At 40.5% G+C, this 23,376-nt stretch overlaps 2 protein-coding genes across 3 annotated transcripts in view; one reads left to right on the forward strand and one right to left on the reverse strand.

Annotated features, from left to right (window-relative positions):
• LOC134648102 (zinc finger protein 729-like) overlaps positions 1-14,909 on the forward strand; it is a 31,735-nt gene extending 16,826 nt beyond the window's left edge. The window contains exons 2-5 of one of the 2 annotated variants that reach the window (XM_063502572.1): positions 4,478-5,425; positions 9,904-11,330; positions 11,557-11,731; positions 11,972-14,909. In XM_063502572.1, coding sequence (XP_063358642.1) covers positions 4,484-5,425; positions 9,904-11,330; positions 11,557-11,731; positions 11,972-14,695 — 5,268 coding nt within the window. In that variant the 5' untranslated portion in view covers positions 4,478-4,483 and the 3' untranslated portion in view covers positions 14,696-14,909. Of the gene's footprint in view, positions 1-4,100; positions 5,426-9,903; positions 11,331-11,556; positions 11,732-11,971 lie in introns of those variants that run through there. The other variant, XM_063502571.1, reaches the window with a different exon arrangement.
• Positions 14,910-17,490: 2,581 nt separating this feature from the next.
• On the reverse strand, positions 17,491-18,915 carry LOC134648103 (transcription elongation factor S-II). The gene is made up of 2 exons (XM_063502573.1): positions 18,730-18,915; positions 17,491-18,498 (listed from the first exon to the last, which is right to left on the reverse strand). The coding sequence occupies exons 1-2, from the start codon at positions 18,796-18,798 to the stop codon at positions 17,689-17,691; spliced, it is 879 nt and encodes a 292-aa protein (XP_063358643.1). The 5' UTR covers positions 18,799-18,915; the 3' UTR covers positions 17,491-17,688.
• Positions 18,916-23,376: the final 4,461 nt, after the last annotated feature.

Here is a 23,376-nt window from a genome sequence, read left to right on the forward strand (position 1 = left end):
TGACAAATGCCGAGCGTCAAAGCGTCATCCACGTTGCGTAGAGCGTGTGCAAACATTCTGCACTCTAGTTCGCAATGCTTGCGAAGCACTTACTCACGGTCAGAATTAACCAGTATAAGTCTGAGCTCCGCATTGTTTATGAATTTCGAGGTAACGTTATACTAGGTCGAATATAACAGCCTGCCTGCCCTATATTGCAATCGCTAACCGAGTGCATGGGAGCGATCGTCTAGGACTCTGCTTACCTGCGCATAATTAGATTACTTGCGCAGAGTAGACTGGTTCCCATGAGTCGATTGCCCGTGTGCCTTCCTTAAGCGATTGAAACTCAAGAGAAGCAGTATAAGTGTGATATTCGATTACGCACAGTTTATACGAATCTCGAGGACATACTTATATTGGTTCGCCCAAGGGAATGTGCCCGGAATAACAGCCTTGTGCGCACGTATCCGCAGATAGGTAGAGGACCGTGGTAGCCGACATCCCTGCATCCCCGGGCTCTATAAATACACAGCAGGTGTGGTGGGCGAGCGCGCGCGGGGAGAGGGCATCCGCCTCTGCAGAGCACAAACCGCTCGCAGCGGCCAACGGACCTTAGCGGCGCCATATCGATTGTGAGGGCTCCCCCTGCGGCGCGCCGCCGCCATTGTGCTCGGGCTGGGATGCCTTCTTCCTGCCTCGGCCCTGACTTGCCTCGCTCGCTCGCCGCGCCCCGCGCCCCTGTCCCACCAGGACACGTCCGACCCGACAGCTGCCGGCGACTACATAACTGCAGCTCACCACTTGCACGAGGCGCGCTTTTAAATTATTCACTACCGTTGAAAAATGATTACCTACTCGCGAGTTCCTGCCATCGATCTATAACTTGATTTTTTATTAATACATTAAATAACTAAAGTATGAAAGTAAATAGCATGGCAGTTTCACATTCTCTTTTTAAATCACATTTTATAGGTACGCAAGCTGAACTGTGTATAATACCTCTACTATATAGTATTTTCCTAAGTTATATAGGTAACTCTGACTGAAGTAGATTGCTATTTACAATACCTAATGATGCTCTAACAAAAAATACTTGTCAGCTTATGTTCATCGCGATGTAATCAGAGGCCAGATTTACATTGGTCTGACATACCAAAGTTACAGCCCAGTCTATGACTAAAACTACACCGGAGCACATCACACCATATTTAATTCCTTCATCGCATACATATCAACAGATGAGTCAGTCGGCTTCAGTTGCTGCAGTTTAGTGACTTAGGTTAGGTATTGTTCGGTGTGCCGAGTCACCCGATGCTTCGCACTGATAACACTGCTTTTAGAATTTCTTTTACAAAGATGCAAGATATGGGATATGGGTAAATCTGTCTTGAGCCAAAAACATGTAAAGTTATTAAGTTAGCTGGGATAAAGGGTATTTAAGAACTTGTCTCAAAACCAGTAAAAACAACACCGAACGAATAATATTATGCTCGAAGTCAACTGACGAAATTGGCGAATGCTCCTTCCTGAATGTTTAATATTTCTACTTTATTTTTCTAATCCGCAGTGTACTGTTTAAAACAGAAAATTAAATCAAAATATATTCATTTATTTATATTATTAAATACCTTAGTCATTGCAAAAACCTCAATAAGGAAAAGTTCTTATGAATCTATAGAGTTTATATTTATTGTACCTATGTGGTATTTAACCAATCACGATTTTACATTAGTTTTTTCAAAGTGGACCACCGCTGACTGTTTCCGATTATTTTTACATAGGTTTCGTGTATCTCTCTAATTCTTCTATCGGTACTATATATATAGGGAAACGTGTCATGTGTATTACCCATTTTATAAAATACCTATATATAAATCTAAGTCTTACATACATGACTATTAACCAAATCTCCCTGCTCGTTTCATTTCTTCCGTCGCTTCCCAACATCACGTCACGTAATAAAAGACGTGAAATATTTTTGTAGCAACATCGTTTCATACATACACATATATAAGGTACAGTCAACATCAAAATTAGAGTATGTATCAACGCACCAAAAGTATCTGCCACCCTCAATACTTTTCAAAATAGAGGTAGGTATATTTCAACAGTTCGGGTTCAAAAGTATGCAATAGTTTAACTGTTCTATATAGAGACATCTCTTTTTTGTTAAGCTCTCAGAGCTCTACTTTTGACGCATAAGTAGTCTGACACGCTACTTTTGATGCTGACTGTACACACCGTGCGGCTCCAGAGGAATTTCCTCCCGCAAGCACATCGGCTGTGGAATGATCTCTATGCCGAGGTTTTCTGATGACTATTTGTACCTATATTGTATGGAATAATGTATAAGCACGTGTAGACGTTCCTGGTAGTTGCAAACGTTCATAAGCTACGCAAACCGCTTACTATCAGGTGGCCCGTTTGCATGTTTGTCAGCCACGTGTTTATAAACAATAGTAGGTAGGGGAAATAAGACGAAGGAACTAAATATTTCAGCAAACCGCTCTCCCCTCTTTCGAACCGTCTTCGACACTATTTACTGTCGAGCAATAAATGAGACACTTCGGTAGTAGGTAAATAATATGTCAAAAAAGCTAAATCGTCGCCGTGTGTAATTCAATATATTGCAACTAACAAAATATCGTTTTAGAATTTGAGGAATAAATTACATTGCCATTGCCTATGTATATAAATATGTAAGTTCATGTTATATTGAGTATGACATTAACCTTTTGGACGCCAATGACCGATATATCCGCACCGTAGGTTCAACGCCAAATACCTTGGAGGATACAACTAAACGGAGTAGCCATTAACAGGCTTTCCCCTCTGTCGAAAATAGGCGGCCAACGGTCATACACAATGTATGGACTGACGTTTATCTGACATGGCTATTTTTACGTTACGCATACATTTGACGTTCCCCTCCCCCGCAAAAATCGGCAGACGGTTTTGTACAGAAAATTACAGACATGGCGTCTCCGTTTGATTATATCCTCCAAGCCAAATACCGATTAATCGGTCACAGACCACAGAGCAACATAGACCTAAGTACGTGCATATGCATAAAGTTCAATTTCAGTTTTGACACTTCGGTGACGTGGCGTCAGCGTCACAGCTTTTGTGTTTGACACGGCGTCGAAAAGGTTAATCAACCTTCACTCGACATCACGCATATCATCTCGCACGCAATCTCGACAAAAACAGTTGAAATAAGATTTGTAGAGAATTTAACAATTTCTCAAAAAGGTTGCGTAGACCGTAGCACTATCACCTTCGTAGCACACGCGTAGCACGCACGTAGCGGTGATTAGTGGCGTAATTATTATTAATGTGTACAATGCAATTAGTGCAAGATTGCATAGTTATGCCACGTGTGCCTGTGGGTGTACGGGTGAGGGGTACGCGATGCAAACGCAACGAGCGAGTATCACATGTGTCCCAGAGGGTTAGATATATCGCACCACATACGTATTATTAACGATACTTTACGCAAGTTGTCCTTACTTCAATAAAGAAAAAAGTTGCTGTAAGAAAAAACGTAATTTTTTTTTATGTCAATTTGAGAGTTTCTGAGGGTTAAATGAATAACCTAGGTATAATTGCTTAACAAGCGATTTTCATAAGAAAAGACATCAACGTTCTGGCTTTATAAATATAAAATTTTACTTTATTACCAATGTAATGACACGTTCATAATAACACTGTTTGGATTTGATGCATGAAAAGACATTATGTCGAATGAATGAATTCGTTAAAATGCCGCTCTCTTTCGTATATGAAATGTTAACGTACCAAAGAAAATTCTCCGACCCAGATAACTATATGTACCTACATACAGGCATAAGTAAGCACATTAAGTAGAGTTTTGTAGTTTCCAAGTCTAAAAATGCAGGACATTTAGATATAGGTTATTTTTAACTTCGCTGGTATTATAGACTGTGCGTTTAGTCTTACTTAACACTTGAGACGTAAAGTAAGTATACGAGTAGTAGGTACGTGTTGGTAGATGGATTACGAAGAGCTGACTTTCATGTAGTTACGTAGGTATGGCTTGCTTCGCATGACGCTATTGTACTGTTGATCTTTAGCGACCTTCCGCTTGCTTCGTAATGCCATACCGTGTTGGAACGTAATGAAAGACATTCAAGCGTCAAGAGCGGTGCTCCTGATCTCATTAGGCCGGTTGTCGAGTGTTGTGCGGCGCGTCCCCGCCGGCTCCTCTAGCCGTCGAGGACGATGAAAAACATAGGAGCATCGCATCCGTCCGACCCTCCGCGCCCGTCCCGCGCCCACGCGCCCTCGGCCCGGCCGCCGCCGCCGGGGCGCTCGGCCTGCCGTCGCCGCCTGCCGCGCCGCAGCGACCGCCGCCTCACTCTGCCGGCGACGCTCTCGCGGTCCGCACACGTGTCGCTCCGCAGCGCGCGTAACACCGCCCCGTACCGCGCGCCTTCCCCATTACTTTAACCGACACACGATTATTATGTTCCAGCGGACTATGCTCCAGCAAATGTCCTCGCCGCCGAGCGTTCACGTCGGCGAGGTCGCATCCCTAGTACGACTCGAGGGCCGCACGTGCGGCGACGCGTCCTCTGAGGCCTCCTCGGACGCCGCCGAAGATTTTGAACTACCACAGTGCAAGATAAGAAGAAACTATAATTGCACCAAGTGCACATTCTACACACAGAACCCGCGGGTTTATTTAGTGCATACGAGAGACGTTCACTTTGAAAAGATTAAAATATATGACTGCCCCCATTGCGTTTACGCGTCGAGACATCACCAAAAGCTTGTGAGACACATAAAGATGGTACATGCGGCGCCATCGCAAGTGGTCAAAGCGGATTTGGAGCCTCCGCCGGTGCCCGTGGCCACGACCACAGCGGAGCCGGAGGAGCGAATTGAAGATTTACTCGAAGAAGTCGAGGACACCGAAGAAATTCAATTAGATTTAGAAGACTGCATCGAAGAGTCGATGGACCACTCCGCAGATATGGAGGTCGAGGGCGACAGGGCTGTCGCCGAAGAGCCCTCGGATTTACCAAAGGACAAGACGAAGTTTTTCTCCTGTACCAAATGCAACTACGTCACCCACATCCGTGCAAGATTCACCAAACACGTCAAATATCATTCAATGCCAATGATAAAATGTACAATGTGTGATTTCCGTACACCTTACAAGTGGAATTTAGATCGACACATGAAGAATCACGGAGGGACGGGGAGTTTCAATTGTTCCATGTGCAACTTCACCGCCGACATCAAGCAGAGTCTGACGGTGCACGAGATGAATCACCACACGCCGCCCGTGGGACAATCGGTCGCGAGTCGCCGACGCAACCGGGTGGGCGCCAGCGACATCGCTCTCGCCGACGCGGCGCGCGCGCTCGTCGTCAAGGAGGAGGAAGGGAGCGGCGACTCGCGCTCCTCGCACGCATCGGTGAGTGTTCCCCTGTGGTGGAGGCCGAGGGGCCGCGCCCTGGCCGCTGGTGACGTCATGCTCGCCCGCTGTTATCACGCCACCGTTGGTGTGCGATTGCACTCAGCTCTCGACCCCTCGATGCTCTCTTGCATCACGTTTCTTTTTATATAAGTATATCTATATCATATGTGCCCATATTTATGCATGTTGTCCTCATACCGCTTGCGCTGCGTGTGGTTTGAAAACTCCAGTTATAGGTAACTATAATGTAAATAAAATGCATTAAACTCGGGTCGGAATCAATTGAACACTCATGTTAAACATATAGGTGTTATCTCATGGTACAGTTTCCTTCCAATTTAAATCCAATAGGACTCAATATAATAATCTCAAGTAGCGTAATAATGACTAGATTCATTGAACGCAGTACCTTAAGTAGTGTAGGTACCCATAATTAATTCGATGCCTATTCAAAAATCCACGTACCTTTTGGTTTAAATCTCTGTTATTTTATAAAAAAAATTAAGGTAGTGTTTTTCAGACTTTTTCGTAACGCGCCCATCTTTAAATAAAAGATAGGGCCCTCTATCATCGGTTTGTAAACTGTATCGTGTTTTTTTAATCTTTTGCGACGTCCCACCAACCCCTTAAAGTGGCTCCACGACCCCCTGAAAGGTTTATCATTATGACTATTTTTAAACACTCAAAACTTGAAATGAAACATTAATACCCTAATTATTATACTCTATTATATAATCTGTGACTATACCTAACCCTTCACAGTGTTCCTCGAGATATACTTAAGTAAGTACCTAAGGATTGTCTAAAGCACGAAACGGAAAAGTTTATTCTGTTTTCCTCAGTTCGGGGTCCCGTTAAGGGTCGGTTATATAGTAGGAACTGGAGCTGAGAAGGAAAGTAATTTGCTTTTGTTTGGAGATAATAATAACCAGTTTATACTTTTCACCGAAAATATAAACAATAAATCAAGTAGTGATGTTTAGTGTTTTACTAAAACAACCCTAATAGCAGGTATCGCGTTGTTGATCATGATCAGGGACACAATGACATATCGTGATCAAGTAATTTAAAATAGGTAACTACTGTAAAACTTTTTTGTTATTAGGTTACTTATCGTTATCACGCTATTTGTTGTGAGTGTTGTGGTATCGTCTTTTATGTACCACCTTCAATTATCTACTTTAACCTACGATCTGTAGAAGGCAGGTATATAAGTACCTAAAGCCCCTACCCCATGGCATACAATCCAACTATGAATCCAACCTGTGTAATAAAGATTGATACTTAAATAAAAAACGCGTGTTGACAAATAATAATAAAATCTTGTACACAATAAATAAAAATTGCGTGACAGAGTTCTAAAATAAAACCTAAAATCGATGATGAGATGATGAGTATCGAGATAATCTATTTTTCTCAGCAGCTTACTGTACCTACCTAATACGTAACCTTTTAAAAAAATACTGATAAAACTAAACTGTAGGTATAGCGATATGAATTTCTGCAGGCGTCTAAACTAAATTTATACGCACAAGGGTCGTCTGTGGTTACCTATACCGATTGATATAGGTAGGTACATAAGTAGGTAGAGTATTCTACAGAGTGCGCTCCTCTCCTCGCCATCGGCTCAAGGTCGACCGTCGTCCGACCACTGTCTTCGCTATCGCGGCGATTTATGCGACTAAAGACGCTCGCAGATGTGTTAGCTTACTGCAACGTTTAGATAAATAAAATATTTTAAAAAGCTGCGTCACTTCCGCAGTCTAGTCCAATTGAAAGACAAGTTAAGTAAAATCCGTCAAGCCATTAGGATTGTTGGGAACGCTAAAGAAAGTGACAAATACCTATCAATATACATACACACAAGTGACCTACATAAATAAAAACAACGGGTTGCACTCCGGGAGTGCCGATAGAAGTGAAAACTCACCTCACTATGTTACCGACGCCCGGTAACACGATACATACGTTTAACGGAGGTATTCTATTTATTTATTAGGTATATATGTATTATTAACATTCTCAAATAAGATCACACTTTTTCATTGACATGTTTATTTACATACTGCCATGACAACGTCAAATTATTTGAACATAGGTAAAGAGTGTGTAAAAAGGTAAGTATAGGTTTTGAAAAGGAGTCTGCAACATAAATGTCAAATAACATTGAGTTTTTCTTTATTGATTTAAATGCCATCTTAATTATGAGTGGCCACCTTACGGGGCTTACGGTCACGTGATCGCCTTACGCTGTCTCGAGTTTATCATTTTTTCCCCACTTCAAAAAGTGCCCAGCGCCGCTAAAGAAGTTTTCCCTTCAAAAATTTCCTAACTTCTTCGTTAGTTGGGTAAAAAAAACTAAACAAAGTAGTTACTTGTTGCATTGTTCGTTTCGGTTCTTTATAGTTTTCGGAGTGTTTATAGTTGTCCATTGTCTTAGTCGATAGATAGATTCAGGATAGGCAACAATAAGCAAAGCAAACAAATATTAATAATGACACGATAGATAGGTAGGTTCGCGGTGTCGACTTTTATCTTTACCGAGGAATTATGCATAATTCACGGTGTAACAAAACACGCAAACATTTGTTTTATCACTATCACAAATTGCAGAGCGTTAACAGGAATAAGAATTCTCGCCATTGAATTTTGACAAATACATAGAGTCTAAAAGAAGTGCTTGCAGCCGCGTCGTGCCGTAATAAGGTTACCCCAGTTACCCCATCGTGCTGCTCCCCGCCGGCGCTATGCCCCCCGCTTGCGTGTAATGGGCCCAGGCCCAAGCTTGTACAAAATATCGCGTTTTGCAAAAGAACACGTTTAATTTGCACGTAAAATACATTGCAGGCAGGCAACGTTTGTTACGCGTAGGTACTAGGTACCGTTTTCTAATAAGTTTTACGAGTAGGTAAACAATGTTAAATTGTCGAATGACATAATTAATAATAAGTGCATGTGAATCATTTTTATTCACACGCATTTCTATTTAACTTCACATGTAACAAAACTCGCAAAACAAGTATAGATAGCTCAGTATACGGTTGGAGGAACCCTACGGAGTTGAAAAGTTTTTGTACCTGCGCGGCGTAGTGAGGGCTATTGCCGGTTTGTTATAGGGAGCCCGAGCCCCGACCACTCGTCACTCGTTAGGATGTTCCGCGACCAATTCAACTTCTTTTAAAAAGCTAAGATTGTGAAAGTTCTTTACCGTAGAAGCAGAGATGCGATTTATTTGAAATACTTCTATTTAAAATGCAAATACAAAATGCAAAATACCTATTTTGTATTTTGCATTTAAATGCCTTTTAGTAAAAAACATTTTGTATTTTATTTGAAATACTTTTCGAGATGTATTTTGCATTTTTAATATTCATTTCAAAATGCAAAATACTTTGTGATTAAGTTTAGCCAACATTACCAGTCAAACAAAATGAAATGAACGAATGACGCTTGTATTGCCGAATTTGACCGATATTTACCGGCGTCTGCTAGCCATGCGCGCCCTTTTTAGGATTCCGTACCCAAAGGGTAAAAACGGGACCCTATTACTAAGACTCCGCTGTCCGTCCGTCTGTCACCAGGTTGTATCTCACGAACCGTGATAGCTAGACAGTTGAAATTTTCACAGATGATGTATTTCTGTTGCCGCTATAACAACAAATACTAAAAACAGAATAAAATAAAGATTTAAGTGGGGCTCCCATACAACAAACGAGATTTTTGACCGAAGTTAAGCAACGTCGGGCGGGGTCAGTACTTGGATGGGTGACCGTTTTTTTGCTTGTTTTGTTCTATTTTTTGTTGATGGTGCGGAACCCTCCGTGCGCGAGTCCGACTCGCACTTGGCCGGTTTTTTTTCTTTGGTCAGAGTGCGCGCCTTATAGCCGTTTAGACTCGCGGCTCGGCTCGCGGCGCGTCTCGTGGCTCGCCGCGACACACTCGCATTCGGCCTGTCATTCGGTTATAAACCTTATGCCGTGCCGTTAGTGTTTAAATTATATTAGCTCGATGAGCTTGCGAGCCACGAGAGTCTAAACCGGCTATTATGTCTGACTAGTGTCAATATCAAACGAAAACGACGAACATTATCTATTCTATGGCTATTCTCATGATAAAAACCTAAAATAAATAAAAATATCTGAGATTTGGTCAAAAGGTATTTTATTTTGAAAAAGTATTTTGAAAATACCTATTTTGCATTTAGCATTTGAAATACAAAACGCAAAACGATTTGGTATTTTGCATTTGAAATAGTAAATCTGAAAAGTATTTTGCATTTTGTATTTAAATGCTTTTTTAAAACCATTTTGTACATCTCTGCGTAGAAGCAGGTAGAGGGGCATTCTCTACCTGACTAAAGGAATTGTGGAGAAGCGTAACAGCACGCATTGTCGTAATTACATATTTTTATACTCTAGTTGAATATATCCTAAACGTACAGTTTAATTGTATCTATTTGTTTTGCTTCATTTCAGGAAATGGGTCTCCAATATGCAGATATAGAAATGATTACTTGTACCAGTGACAACGAAACGAGCACTGAATCAGCTGCCAAAAAAGACTCTGAATTGGCACAAGATACGCAACATCGACAATCGCCAAACAGCACGATGGGAGAAGGGAAAACAAACAAACAAAGCAGAAAAATACCCAGACCGATACCGCAACTAATACCCCTGAACACGTCGACGCCCAATCAAAATAAGTCACCACCAGGAGAACCACCGCTCAAAAAGTTTAAAGAAGATCTAAGTAGACATACAGTTGATAATGTCGACAATTTTCCAGCTGATATCACAATTATACCTGTCACCAATGGTACACCCCTTAGTACAAAAGAACCCGCGGTGAAGAAGAAAAACGAATCCTTTTTTGACAGACTAAAAGAAAGGTTGCTAACAGCAACCGGAGAGGAAGGAACGTTGACATGCAAAAACTGCGGTTTTGAAAGCAAATGCTTATCAGAACATTCTGTACACGAAAAGAACTGCACAGTATCAGCAAACAGGGTTTTGGCAAATAACACACACACGAGCCTTGGCTCTACGCGTTGCCAGAATTGTCGGCATAGATGCAAATCCAGTGCCGATTTATATGTTCACATGCAAACATGCGGCAAAGTGGAGAAAGCAGAAAATGAACAGTCAAATGACAGTGAAAACAAACACGAAACCACGTCAACAGCCCATGAAGCCGATTTTGTTAAAGATGAACCGCATCCCATGGAAAATGTCGTCTTCGTTTGGAATAATATTAATCCCGATACCGCCAAATTTGAGACGCCGTTAGACATCAATATTAATGATGATTCAACTATGCCCGAAACAAATAAAAATTATGACTCAGAAATAGTTGATGAAAATGAAGGGATGAACTTGTCACCTAGCCAAGCTGCCGGAAAAAAGGTGTTTAAATGTCCGCACTGCACTTTCTGGGCATCGACCGCATCACGGTTCCACGTTCACATCGTCGGGCATTTGAATAAAAAACCTTTCGAATGCTCCCTCTGCAAATATAAATCGAATTGGAGATGGGACATCACCAAGCACATAAAACTGAAATCAGCAAGAGACCCTGAACACAATGATGCAAAGGTTTTGATGACTGATGAAACTGGCCGGAGGAACTACAGTAAATACAACAAGTTCTTAGCAGTGCCCGTCCTAAACGAATATGGAGAAACCGAATTTGACTATATAGATCCAAACGCACTGGCGAACGGTAGCATGGAACTCGATGAATCATTCAACGACACGAATGATAATATCAACACAACACTTGAAATGCAACCTCTTAACTTGCAAACTCTACATGGACAGCACAGTATCGAGACAATGGATATTAAAAACGAAGATCAGAAACCTAAGAAAACGATGTGGAAATGCAAAAAATGTAACTACAAGTAAGTGTTATATTCTATTACTATTACTACATCCAAACCTGTCTTAAAAGGTATACATATAAGTTTATGCATTTATAACTAACTTGTCTTTATCACCAAAGCTTTACTTCCCCATTGATTTATTTTTATTCCAAGTTAAATTAATTTGTTAAATAAAAAAACAGAAAGGTTTCCAAATGCAATATAAATAATATAATATACTTAACAACAAGTGGTTTGGTTTCAGGGACCCATCGAAGGAAGCGCTACTAGCACACGTCCGCGAGCACTCGAAGCCCGAAGACGGACACGAGGAGAACAAGTCCTTCACCAAGAAACCTGACAACACGCCGGACCCGGCCGACCTGGCCTACCGCTGCGGGCACTGCAACCAGCTGTCCAACTGGAAGCACGTCATACAGGTAAGATAGTCTACCATATGTGACATTAGCAGTTCCGTTGCGAACAACACTTACAAGAAATCGACAACTACACGGAGTTACAAAGTTTGTACCTATTTATTTGAACTGAAAATTTAAACAAATACCTTAAAAATACTTAGGTAGGTACCTACTAACATTACAGCAGCCTAGTCCAAATTTGTTGGATGTTATTTTCTTATCTTTCTCGTGTGTTTACATCCATTTTCTCTTTTTTTTCAGAGACACTGTCGTTTGAAGCATGATGGAGTCATCAAAGTTATTACCACGGTCAAACCGAAACCGGATGCGTCGTCATTGCTGAACGAAATGAACGACACTTGCACCAAATGTCCGTTCAAAGCTGCAGACAGAAAACAACTTCTACACCACATGCAGCAGCACCAGCCTTCGACCCTGTCCATATTCAAATGCTACTTCTGTCCGTACTTCGTGAAAACTGAACACGACTTAGTGCAACATCTAGCTTTACATGGTGTCACAGACCCAGAAGAATACATGTCCAAAGCAATGGGATGCAAGTCGCCGCTGCCAGAAAATGCTGGCAATTCGAGCGGGTCCGTCTCAACCAAACGACACAAGTGCACGGAGTGTCCCTACGAAACCAATAGCAAGTCTCAGTTTATGTATCACGAGCAATTCCACCGGCTCCCAGCAGACACTCCATACAAATGCCAGGAATGCAACTACAGCGTTTCCAAGAGACACCTTCTCCATCAGCACATGAGAGTTCACGGAATCATGCCTAAGAAAACTGAAATGGAATTAGAAATGGAAGCGTCCTCGTCCTCTTGCAAGATGGAGATTCCTATCGATTTAAACGAAATTCCTTTCGTGTGGGTTTCGGCTAAAAACGAATTCCACAAAATGTACAAATGCCGCTACTGTTCGTATGTAAATTCACAAAAGTGCAAAATACCAAATCATGAGAAGATTCATTGTATCGTCTTTGAAAACAGTGAAATCACTATTTACAAATGCTTGGAATGTAAGTTTACTTGCGATAATGCCGGAAGGTTGGCCGAACATTCAAGGACGCATGGAGAAATTTACGGACGCATCTACTGTCCAGTCGAAGCCGATGTTCCCGAGGAGGAGCAGATTACTAAATTACGCAAGGTTATAGAAGCTGAGAAACTAAATAACCCGGATAGCCCCAGAGACGAGATGCTTTTAAAAGATAATGAAGAACTTAAAATATTGTTCTTCTGTCATAAATGCCCGGCTAGATTTTTCATTGACAGTGATTTGAGGATCCATGACAAATTCCACGATCTGTTGTTTGCAAATAAATGCAAGCTTTGTGAGTTTTCAGTGCCCCAAGAAACTGAATTAAACGTTCATGCGGTCCACCATTCCGATGAGTATGCGACGGAAACTAAAATGCTCAAGTTTAAGCATCGATCTCACCCAGCGCACAAGGAGCCGAAATTGGAAGTTGTACACTGCCCGCTCACTTCAAAAGTAAATTGGATAGTTTCGCACCCGACGACTAACTTTGAGATTGTAGATTCTTCGAAAAAATGCAACGAGAATAGAGTGCCTAAGCAATATTTCTGCAAGGAATGTCCAGCCAAATTCTTCAAAACTTCCGCGTTAAGTTATCACATGGGATTGCACGGAGGGGATGGCGACCACAAGTGCAAAAAATGTAGCTACACTGTTAAAAACTTAGGAAATTTGGCCAAGCATGAATCGTTACACGAGAATGACGGAAAAGCCAACACGTGTGATTACGAATCCGGAGAAGACAATGATTACAAAAACATTCCACTATCGGGCACTGATCTATTTCAACGGAAAACTGAAGCGCAGAAAAGAGTTGTAAAAGACAACAACAAGTTGGTGAAACCAAACGACCATTTCCCACCTGTGCTACAGGCAGATCCTCAATTCGGATACCTAATGCATGGTAATCCAGAGTTTATCTATCCTACGTACATGAAAAATGGCCGTCAAAAAGAGAAAAGATACAAGTGCCACAAATGCCCATCCGCATTTGAGAAAAGAGAACAATACAAAATACATTTATCGCTACACGGATCGAAACAGAGATACAAGTGCGAGGTTTGTGATTATTCTGTAAAATACTACGCCAACTACGTCCAACACATGAGGAAACATCAAATGAATGACGAAGCCCACGCTGAAAGAAGAAAAAGTAATGAAGAGACTAATGAAGCTGAAAACGAGACACAGGAAGATAAACCAGCAAAAGGAAATATTAAGCTAGCTATTAAGACAATGCCAAAGGGGCCAACAAGGCCAAAAAGTGATTTTCAGCAGTTTTCTGTCAGTGACCAACAAACACTCCGCCTGCTACAACTAAGACGGTCTATAAATAATGCTGAAAAAGAAAAGCAACCGGACCCCACTCCCGCAAAGGAACGTAAGCTACACATGTGTTTGTTGTGTCCTTACACGAACCAGCGCCAAGACGCTTTAACAAATCACTATAAGAGACACGAAGATAACCTAAATGCCGCCAATGGCATTCATAAATGTCCACATTGTGACCTAGTCGTCGTTCAATCACACTTTCTGCGAGAACACCTAAAGACTCATTTTAATTATCAAAAGCATTTGACCCCTGAATGCTATGCAGCTAGTGAAGGTGTGACCTTTATCATAAAACAACTCGATGATGATGAAGATACAAAAGATGAAGACAAGAGTGAACATTTAAATGAAGATATCACTGATATTGAAGTCAAAGAAAAGGATGGTTTAATCGATGACAAGAAATCACAAGAAAACAACATATGTGATCTGAAAGATATCTTTAAAAATGGACAGAAAAAAGGTCCAAAATTAAATTTAAAAATTGCGGTGAAAGAAGAGACTTCTACTGATCTAGTTATTACTTTAGATGAAAAAATTACTTTCGACTCAAATGATAATAAGATATTCGTCAAACTTAAAACAGGGGAGCTTATTGTAGAGTAATTTTAATATTCCTATATAATGTTAGTAAAATAAGTTGATTGTTACGATTATGATATGACCATACATATTCGAATAACTGGCAGAATAGCTTTTTAGTATAGGTACGCCAAAATAGGAATTGTTGATATGTTCACCAAAGTATAGCTTGCCATATTAGGTTAAAAAATGTTTGCCCTTTGTTAAAATTGTATTGGTTTGGACTACCTACTAATTACATGTTATTAGGTAAATGGTACTTAATGTAAAACGGGTAAAACCAGTTGTTACCGTTTACAACTATGCTAAACAAAATGTTGTACCTAGAACTTGTGAGTTTAGGATAGGTGATAGGTACCTCAATGTCTACTACTTACAGCGTTTCTCATTTACAATGTCTGACTACTTTAGGCATTTTTGTTATGCAAAGATTGCAAAGCACGCTACAAAACTATTGCCACACAAAGGGGGAAAATACGTTACAAATAGGTACCTAAGAGTTATAGATTGTATAATTGATTTGAAATTCAAGCAAATATCATGCCTCCTAATTTGACAGCTGAAATAGATTGCGCTGTACTGCGCTATATCGGCCTTAGTCACTGGAAGCGTCAACTTAAACCGATTTGCTTCATAATAAACGGGCAGAACAGTAAGTACTTAGGTACAGCGCCATCTACAAAACCTGACAAATTCGAAGCACAAATTTATCTTACGATTTTAGTCTCAATCTGTAAGGCTAGACTACAATGATTATCCTCGTATTGTCTTAGTCGTGTACAGTAGGTATTACAGAGCCCCTAGCCAACATGCCCACTGATATGGAAGCGTGATAGAGAAACACAAAGCGTTTCGCTGTAGCTATAGCGATTGTCACCTTGGCTAGGCCGGCAGGGCCCCTAGCCAAGATGACAATCGTTTGCGCTACGACAACGACACGCTATCTATCTCCATCGCACGAATATTATATGTACGAGTGATAGAAAACGTTTCGTTGTCGTAGCGCAAACGTTTAGCATCTTGGCTAAGGCCCCAGATAACCTTAAGCTTTGGTTTCCTCCGATAGCGGTGCCGTCATATAGCGGCCGTCTCCATACAAATACTACGACATCCATATTTAGCCGTATTATTTAGTGTGGAGACGGCCGCTATATGACGGCACCGCTATCCTAGGAAAACCGATCTTTATGGAAATCTGGGCCACTATGGAACCATGTCATATTGACAAACAGTACAGAAAGTATCAAGGACCTTTTTTATTTAAGCTGCATATCCCGTCTAAGCCTTCTTGCTGATTGTACTAGAAGATGCTAATATTATAAATATTATAATTATGTGTAATGTAGTGGTAAATGAATAATTGGTAAAAATCGGTCTTCCTAGGATAGCGGTGCCGTCATATAGCGGCCGTCTCTATACTAAATAATACGGCTAAATATGGATGTCGTAGTATTTGTATGGAGACGGCCGCTATATGACGGCACCGCTTTCGGAGGAAACCAAAGGTTAACAAAGTATAATTTATGGTCGTACATTTCTATCCAAAAAGGTGTTAGATATTATATATTTTAGCAATATAATTAATTAAGTCAATTAGATAAATAAGTTTAATTTATATGAGCATGATTGTTGATTATCCAGTAAAACTGGAATATCCTGAAACTTTTTGGACATTTGTATGCAGACAACTACGAAATAACAGTTAAGGCTGCTTCGCAGTTTTATAGAAATGTGGTTGATCCATAAACAATTTATATTTCATTACCTACAAACAATCCTGTGCCAAGTATTAGATACGGTGAGATTTTGTAAGTTAGATGTAACAATAACAGCACTGATAACCATTATATTTGCTTGAAAACATGTCCAATTCATATTTGAATGTAGTCAAAGTACTTTTACGATTAATCTACTTTAGTACAGTCAGCAGCAGCTACACACAGACTCAGAGAGCTCAAAGAATAGTACTTATTATCTAATATTTATCAAAAAAAGTGGGTATGAGCTTGTGTTTATGTATGTACCAAATGCTGACTGTACCTTCAGGAAAACTTGCTCGCAGAGTCGCAGGGCAAAGGCCCATCAATATAATTTCAATAACAATAAAAAAATTAATCAATAAAAACTTGTTTTAATTGATTAGCCATATTGTATTAGGTATGTCTACTTAATATAACTAAAAATCTATAAAGATACTAACATGATGGAAATGTCAAAAGTAACAGTATATTCTGAAGGAAGCCTGAACAAAATGTTATCACTTAAGATCGGTTTTCCTAGGATAGCGGTGCCGTCATATAGCGGCCGTCTCCATACTAAATAATACGGCTAAATATGGATGTCGTAGTATTTGTATGGAGACGGCCGCTATATGACGGCACCGCTTTCGGAGGAAACCAAAGCTTTACAGTATGAAGTTCCCCGTTTTGCAATATTAAAATACGATGATTTGATTAAAATGCATAGTTTACAGAAAACAATAAAATTGTTTCTCTGGGCATAATTTCTTTCTTTATACCTACTAATAACACTACAATTTAAACTATGCGTCAGAGTAATGAGTTTCGCAAATATTTATGATAACATTTCTTAAGGTGTAACAAGATAGTTTAAATACTTTATTTTTATTTGGAAAATATTGTCATAGTAGCATTAATCATGGTTCAGGCGCTGGCCAATTTTATGAAAGCTTGTACTACCAGACAATGTAATAATACACAATAAAGTAAGTATCCTTCCAATAAAAGACACTTCCACTCGTATTACAAGATTTCTTAAAACAATCCCAGCTGTTTTAAAAAGGTTGAATGAAACTATAATTTCACTTACATAAGCACATTAATTTATTGGTATTAAACTAAGAATGCCTTATCTACTTAATGTGATTCCTCTGTCAAACTTAGCAGAAAGGTCACAAGTAAAATAGAAAAAAACAAATTCATAATTCATAATAAAACATTGTATGACAAGATACATCATACATTGACACAATATTCGTCTACAGATTAAAAGCAGTCTTAGCAGAATTTCCAGCGGTTACCACACTCGTTACAGAGTACAAAAGTGGTCATAGGTTCATCAGAGCTTCTGGTCTGCAGCTGGTTGTAAGTACAATTCTTCTTTTTGCACTTGCCGCACTTGAGCATTTCAGTTTTGGTGCCTTGTACAGTGGCCAATTGAGCATCATCAATAGCTTCTTTAATGAATTTCTCTCTTAGTTTCTTCATTTCATCGCTGGCCATTTCCTCTGGAGTCATCTTAGCTAGCCGTGAAGCTGAAATGACACCATTGAGGAAGTTTGTGCGGAGGGTCGGGTTCTTAGGATCTTTTAGATTGGCTACTCTTGACCTCACCCTGTTTTTGTATCTCATGTCTGTGTTCTTAAATTCACCATAAATGCATTCTTCCAATTCTTCAGCAAGCTCTTCTGGGGTTCCACAAGAATTGGGGTTTTCTCCGTCTACCTTAAGTGCGCTAGTGAGCAGTTCCCTGCACTTGAGTCTTACAGCATCAGTTGTGTTTGACTGAGGTGGGAATGATTGGGGCAGTTTTCTGTCTTTTTCCTTGTCTTCCTTCTTATCCTTGTCTTTCCCAGAATCTTTCTTAGACTTAGATGACCCTCCAGACTCCTTGGACGGAGTATTGGGCGCGGACAAGAACTTTTTCCAGTTTTTAATTAGCGTTTTACAGAGAGATATAACTTCCTCGTCCTTACTTGACTTACGTAGAGCATTAACAGTCATGCCTATCCTTGTTTTAGTCAGCACATCCAGGTTAATAGCCATGGTCTGCAGAGTTTTAAGCAACTCCAATGCTTCTTCTTGGCCCTATGAACAACAAAAGATCATTCATCATTTCATTGTAATACTAATAAGTATAGCTGCAACCACCGCTTGCAAAGCTTCAACCGGTGTTTAGTATAAACCTATAAATATCATTTAAATAAGTTACTTCGTTCTCGTAATGTAGGAAATTATAGGTAACCGGCGTTCAAAGCTTTGTGACAAGCGTTGTTGTACGGAAATCTATATCCATTAATTTCTATCTATAAAACTAACCGTGCCATCATCCGATGTCATTTTGGTCAATTTCTTTTGTATTTTCATAACATCTTCTTCTACGCTCATTTTTGCAGGTTTTAATTGAGAAATAGCTCTTCCCGCCTTTATTCAGCACACAAATCTTGGAAAAATATTGATAAATCGACCACCACACCGATTTGGCGACTGAACCATAGACATTATTTATTTTTAGTATGGCCAAACCACAGATAACAAAAGATGCTGTCAACCGTCTTTAAGTGGAGTCCAGACGAGACAATTTTTCGCCAATCTGATGAAATTGTCCGATCGAATCAGGCTATTGCTTATTCTACACGATTTAAGCCGTATCCATACGAGCTGGGCAAATCGACCGATTTGATCAGGAAAATAATTGGCACCAATCTCATCTAGCGTCCACACGTACACAATTTAATCACCAATTTGCATTCCATAGATACTAACTTGGAAAATTGGCATTTTTGTGTCCACACCTGTTGATTTGATCGAGCAATCAACTTGGCATTTGCGTCCGCACGGCCTAATTCAATCGGACAATTTCATCAGATTGGCGAAAAATTGTCTCGTCTGGATTCCACTTTATGAAGTTGAAATTGTAAGGCTGGGTGCAGACGCACGGAATTTTCATTCAACTTCCGAACGGAATGACAGGTGTGAACGGGACGTCGCTATACACATTCATGGTGTTGTCTAGCTTGCACTACACTAGTGTAAATTACAGACGACCGCACATGACCGCGGCTTTTAAAGTGTTTGTAACACACTATCGCACCGCACCGCGACCTTGGAGCGCCGCACCCATAAGTGAGAGCAAGAAAGAAATATCTCTTTCTTCCTCTCACTTATGGGTGCGGCGCACCAAGATCACGGTGCGGTGCGGTGCGCAATGCGGTGCGGTAGTCTGTTACGGGGGGTTGGCAACTGTCAAAGGTTTGCATAGATGGCGATATCATCCCCTATTTCCTTGGAGCCTATTTCTATAGGCCCCTGTACACAATGGGCCAACGCAGGCCACTCCAAGGGACGCATTCATGCGTTAGAGGGAGCAAGTGATATAGCTATCTCATTCTACCGCATGGCTGCGTCCCTTGGAGTGGCCGGCGCTGGCCCATTGTGTACAGGGGCCTTATGAGATTTGGTTTAAGGCCTCATTCGCACGAGCGCTTTTCAACGCGCGTTAAAAAACCGGCCAAGTGGGAATCGGACTCGCGCACGGAGGGTTCCGCACCATCAACAAAAAATAAAAACCGGCCAAGTGCGAGTCGGACTCGCGCACGGAGGGTTCCGCACCATCAACAAAAAATAGAGCAAAACAAGCAAAAAAACGGTCACCCATCCAAGTACTGACCCCGCCCGACGTTGCTTAACTTCGGTCAAAAATCACGTTTGTTGTATGGGAGCCCCACTTAAATCTTTATTTTGTTATTTGTTGTTATAGCCGCAACAGAAATACATCATCTGTGAAAATTTCAACTGTCTAGCTATCACGGTTCGTGAGATACAGCCTGGTGACAGACGGACGGACGGACGGACGGACGGACGGACTGACGGACTGACGGACTGACGGACGGACAGCGGAGTTTTAGTAATAGGGTCCCGTTTTTACTCTTTGGGTACGGAGCCCTAAAAACGGTCACCCATCCAAGTACTGACCCCGCCCGACGTTGCTTAACTTCGGTCAAAAATCACGTTTGTTGTATGGGAGCCCCACTTAAATCTTTATTTTATTATTTGTTGTTATAGCGGCAACAGAAATACATCATCTGTGAAAATTTCAACTGTCCTAGCTATCATGGTTCGTGAGATACAGCCTGGTGACAGACGGACGGACGGACGGACGGACGGACAGCGGAGTCTTAGTAATAGGGTCCCGTTTTTACCCTTTGGGTACGGAACCCTAAAAAGCGTTTGAATGGCACAAATGGATACATGTGTATTTATTCACACGATGGCGTTGGCGCTTTTTACCAAGCGGTGTTGGATTTTCGACTTTAAGCCTTGGACGTTAAATTGAATTTAGCGTGCAGACAGATTCAAGCGCTTATATAACGCGCGTTGAAAAAGCGCTCCTGTGATGGGGCCAAGGGCCCAACGTTGTCTGTTCTCTTTGACGGCGCAGCAACTAGTATCATTTCTCTCTCCTCGCTCTTTTAAAAATGCCGTTTGTCAAAAAAGGACAACCATACTATTGACAAGATGGACTTCAAATCAAGGTGTTACCGTTTTAGGTGGTGTCAAGTTGTGTATGTGTGCGTAAAAACGTATATTATGTGTGCTCTTTTAGGGATGTCAAAAGTCGATTTTAATCATGTTATATATCGATAAACGCTACACAGCGGAACGAAATAGCGATTAATTGAAGCTTCAATATCTTCGTTAAAAATAAACATAATTGAAATGCTAATGGATAATGAATATATTATAATATCATAATATAATTCAATTATTGCGGAACACATATTTTAGTAGGTATTTGTGTATTGTAATTAAAAATCTGAGCTTTCCCTTTGTTCCCTGCTGTGGCGTGACGATAAAATCGTGATATGATAACCTCCATAAAGAATAGAAGCGTTTTTTGTTTATTTTAGCTGTCGTTAAACCTTTCAAGTAAAATTAGAATTGCAAGAAATGTCGATAGTTTATCGATATGGCTACAGCAAGGTGGATTCACATTGTTAATCGTACACTAAACAAAAGTGGTAACGGTGACAGCTCGCTTAGACTTTATCTTTAAATATATTATATCTATGGATGGGGCACTAAAGGCTGGCATCCAGAGGGTCTACCGCGAACCACGTTCGACGTATTGGGTCTCTGTCGCTCTTGTAAATTCGCACGTAAGTGTGACAGGGAGGCAACTCGTCGAACGTGGTTCGCGGTAGTCCCTCAGGGCATTAAAAGAACAAAAATTTTACCCAATTCTAGAGCCCCCTCCTCACTCGTGCGCAAATCGCGGCGCGAAGCCTCGAACACGTGTGTGAAGTCGATTTTCGCAGACAGCGAAATCGACTCCACACTCGCGTTCGCGGCTTCGCCCGCGATTCACGCACATAGTCTGGGATTGACAGGGCAAGCTATGATAGCGCCACCTGCTAAATACTTCGACCGGCTCTTTGCGGCTAAGTAGGTGCCTACATAGTACACAGGTGTAAAACGAATTCAGTGGACCGATCAAACACCATAATATGAAGCAAGTCGCATGCAACTATCGGTGGGGTTTGTAGAGGCCCTTAGCAATTTTTGCTACTGAGCACCTTGTTTTTAGGGAATCCCCTATTTTTACTGATAATAATTAACTAAAACTAGCTAAATCATTAATTTCTAGTTCAATACCCGCATAACGTTGTAATATTTAGCCGCATTGTGATTTCTTGAAATATAATGTTTTCCTGTTTATAGGAGAAACCGATATGTTGAGATAATTAAAATATATTCCTCGTGTAGGTACCTATTATGTAACATAAAAATATCGGCTAAGTGCGAGTCAGACTCCGTACCATTACGCAAAAAAAGGCAGACGTTTGTTGTATGGGAGCCCCACTTAAATATTTATTTTATTCTGTTTTTGAGTATTTGTTGTTATAGCGACAACAGAAATAATTCATCTGTGAAAATTCCAACTGCCTAGCTATTAAACGATTCATGAGTTACAGCCTGGTGACAGACAGACGGACGGACAGATGGACAGCGGAGTCTTAGTAATAGGGTTCCGTTTTACCGTTTGGATACGGACGGAATCCTAAAAAGTAGCGATTAATCGATGAGTGTTCCTTTTGTTCAAAGGACGCTTCTTAGGCTTCCTCATTCGCGGTAAATGATGTTTGCAAAGCTTTGTCACAACCTAGTTAGTTATTTTATAGTCAGATATTAGTCAGAATAATAAAAAACAATAAGTGTGAGATGTTTCAATGAAATACTTCTTGTGGTTCCCGTTCCCGGGAATTTTTATGTAGGTACATTCGCCATAAGATATATATATCGTGCGACCATGGTGTTCATAAATACCTGAAGGTCTCTATTATCAAAATGTTAAAGACCATGTTCAGATATTTTTATTTCTCATGCTCTGAAAGTGTGTCATTATTTATAATAGATATGAAGTGTGCAGAAAGTGATACGGTTCTGCTCTAGGGCGTTTTACTTTACAAGTAGGTTTTTTTTGTTCAATAATCAATATAAAATTTGGTATTAAATGGATTTGTTGTACAATTTTCATTCAAACCTCGAATTCATAAAACCGGTATCTTGAGCGTTGCGAGGGTTTCGAGGCAGGAGAAATGACCAAACTTTGCTGCCGAGTGAAACACAAAAATGTTTACTTCACGATCGCGAGGAACCTTAATTAATCGTATTATCTAGTCTTAAATAATCTAGTCCAAATTAATGTTTTTAAATATTTATGATTCAAAATTCAAAGGTCAACTCAACTAAGTAACACAAAAAAACTACTCAAAATGTACATAAAATTATCTACTTTGTATTTTAAAGGATAAATGCAGCTTTGCCCACTGTTTTCAAAGAATAAAGAGAGCTATTCCGAGCGGATTTTTTTGAAAACGACTACCTACTAATACTTATTAGGTAAGTACCTACTACCTGCATAGTTTTTTTTCTACAAGTGATTTGTCACAAATCGACAATAAA

This window comes from Cydia amplana, chromosome 5 (assembly GCF_948474715.1).
Source record: "Cydia amplana chromosome 5, ilCydAmpl1.1, whole genome shotgun sequence".
NCBI classification, from domain to species: Eukaryota; Metazoa; Arthropoda; class Insecta; order Lepidoptera; family Tortricidae; genus Cydia; species Cydia amplana.

What these genes read in the sequence shown, in the direction of transcription:
- LOC134648103 (XM_063502573.1), bottom strand. Translation starts at nt 18,798, where the DNA reads ATGAGCGTAGAAGAAGATGTTATGAAAATACAAAAGAAATTGACCAAA. An exon ending in TGACATCGGATGATGGCACG is followed by an intron (nt 18,499 to 18,729) that starts GTTAGTTTTATA and finishes TGTTGTTCATAG; the next exon opens with GGCCAAGAAGAAGCATTGGA.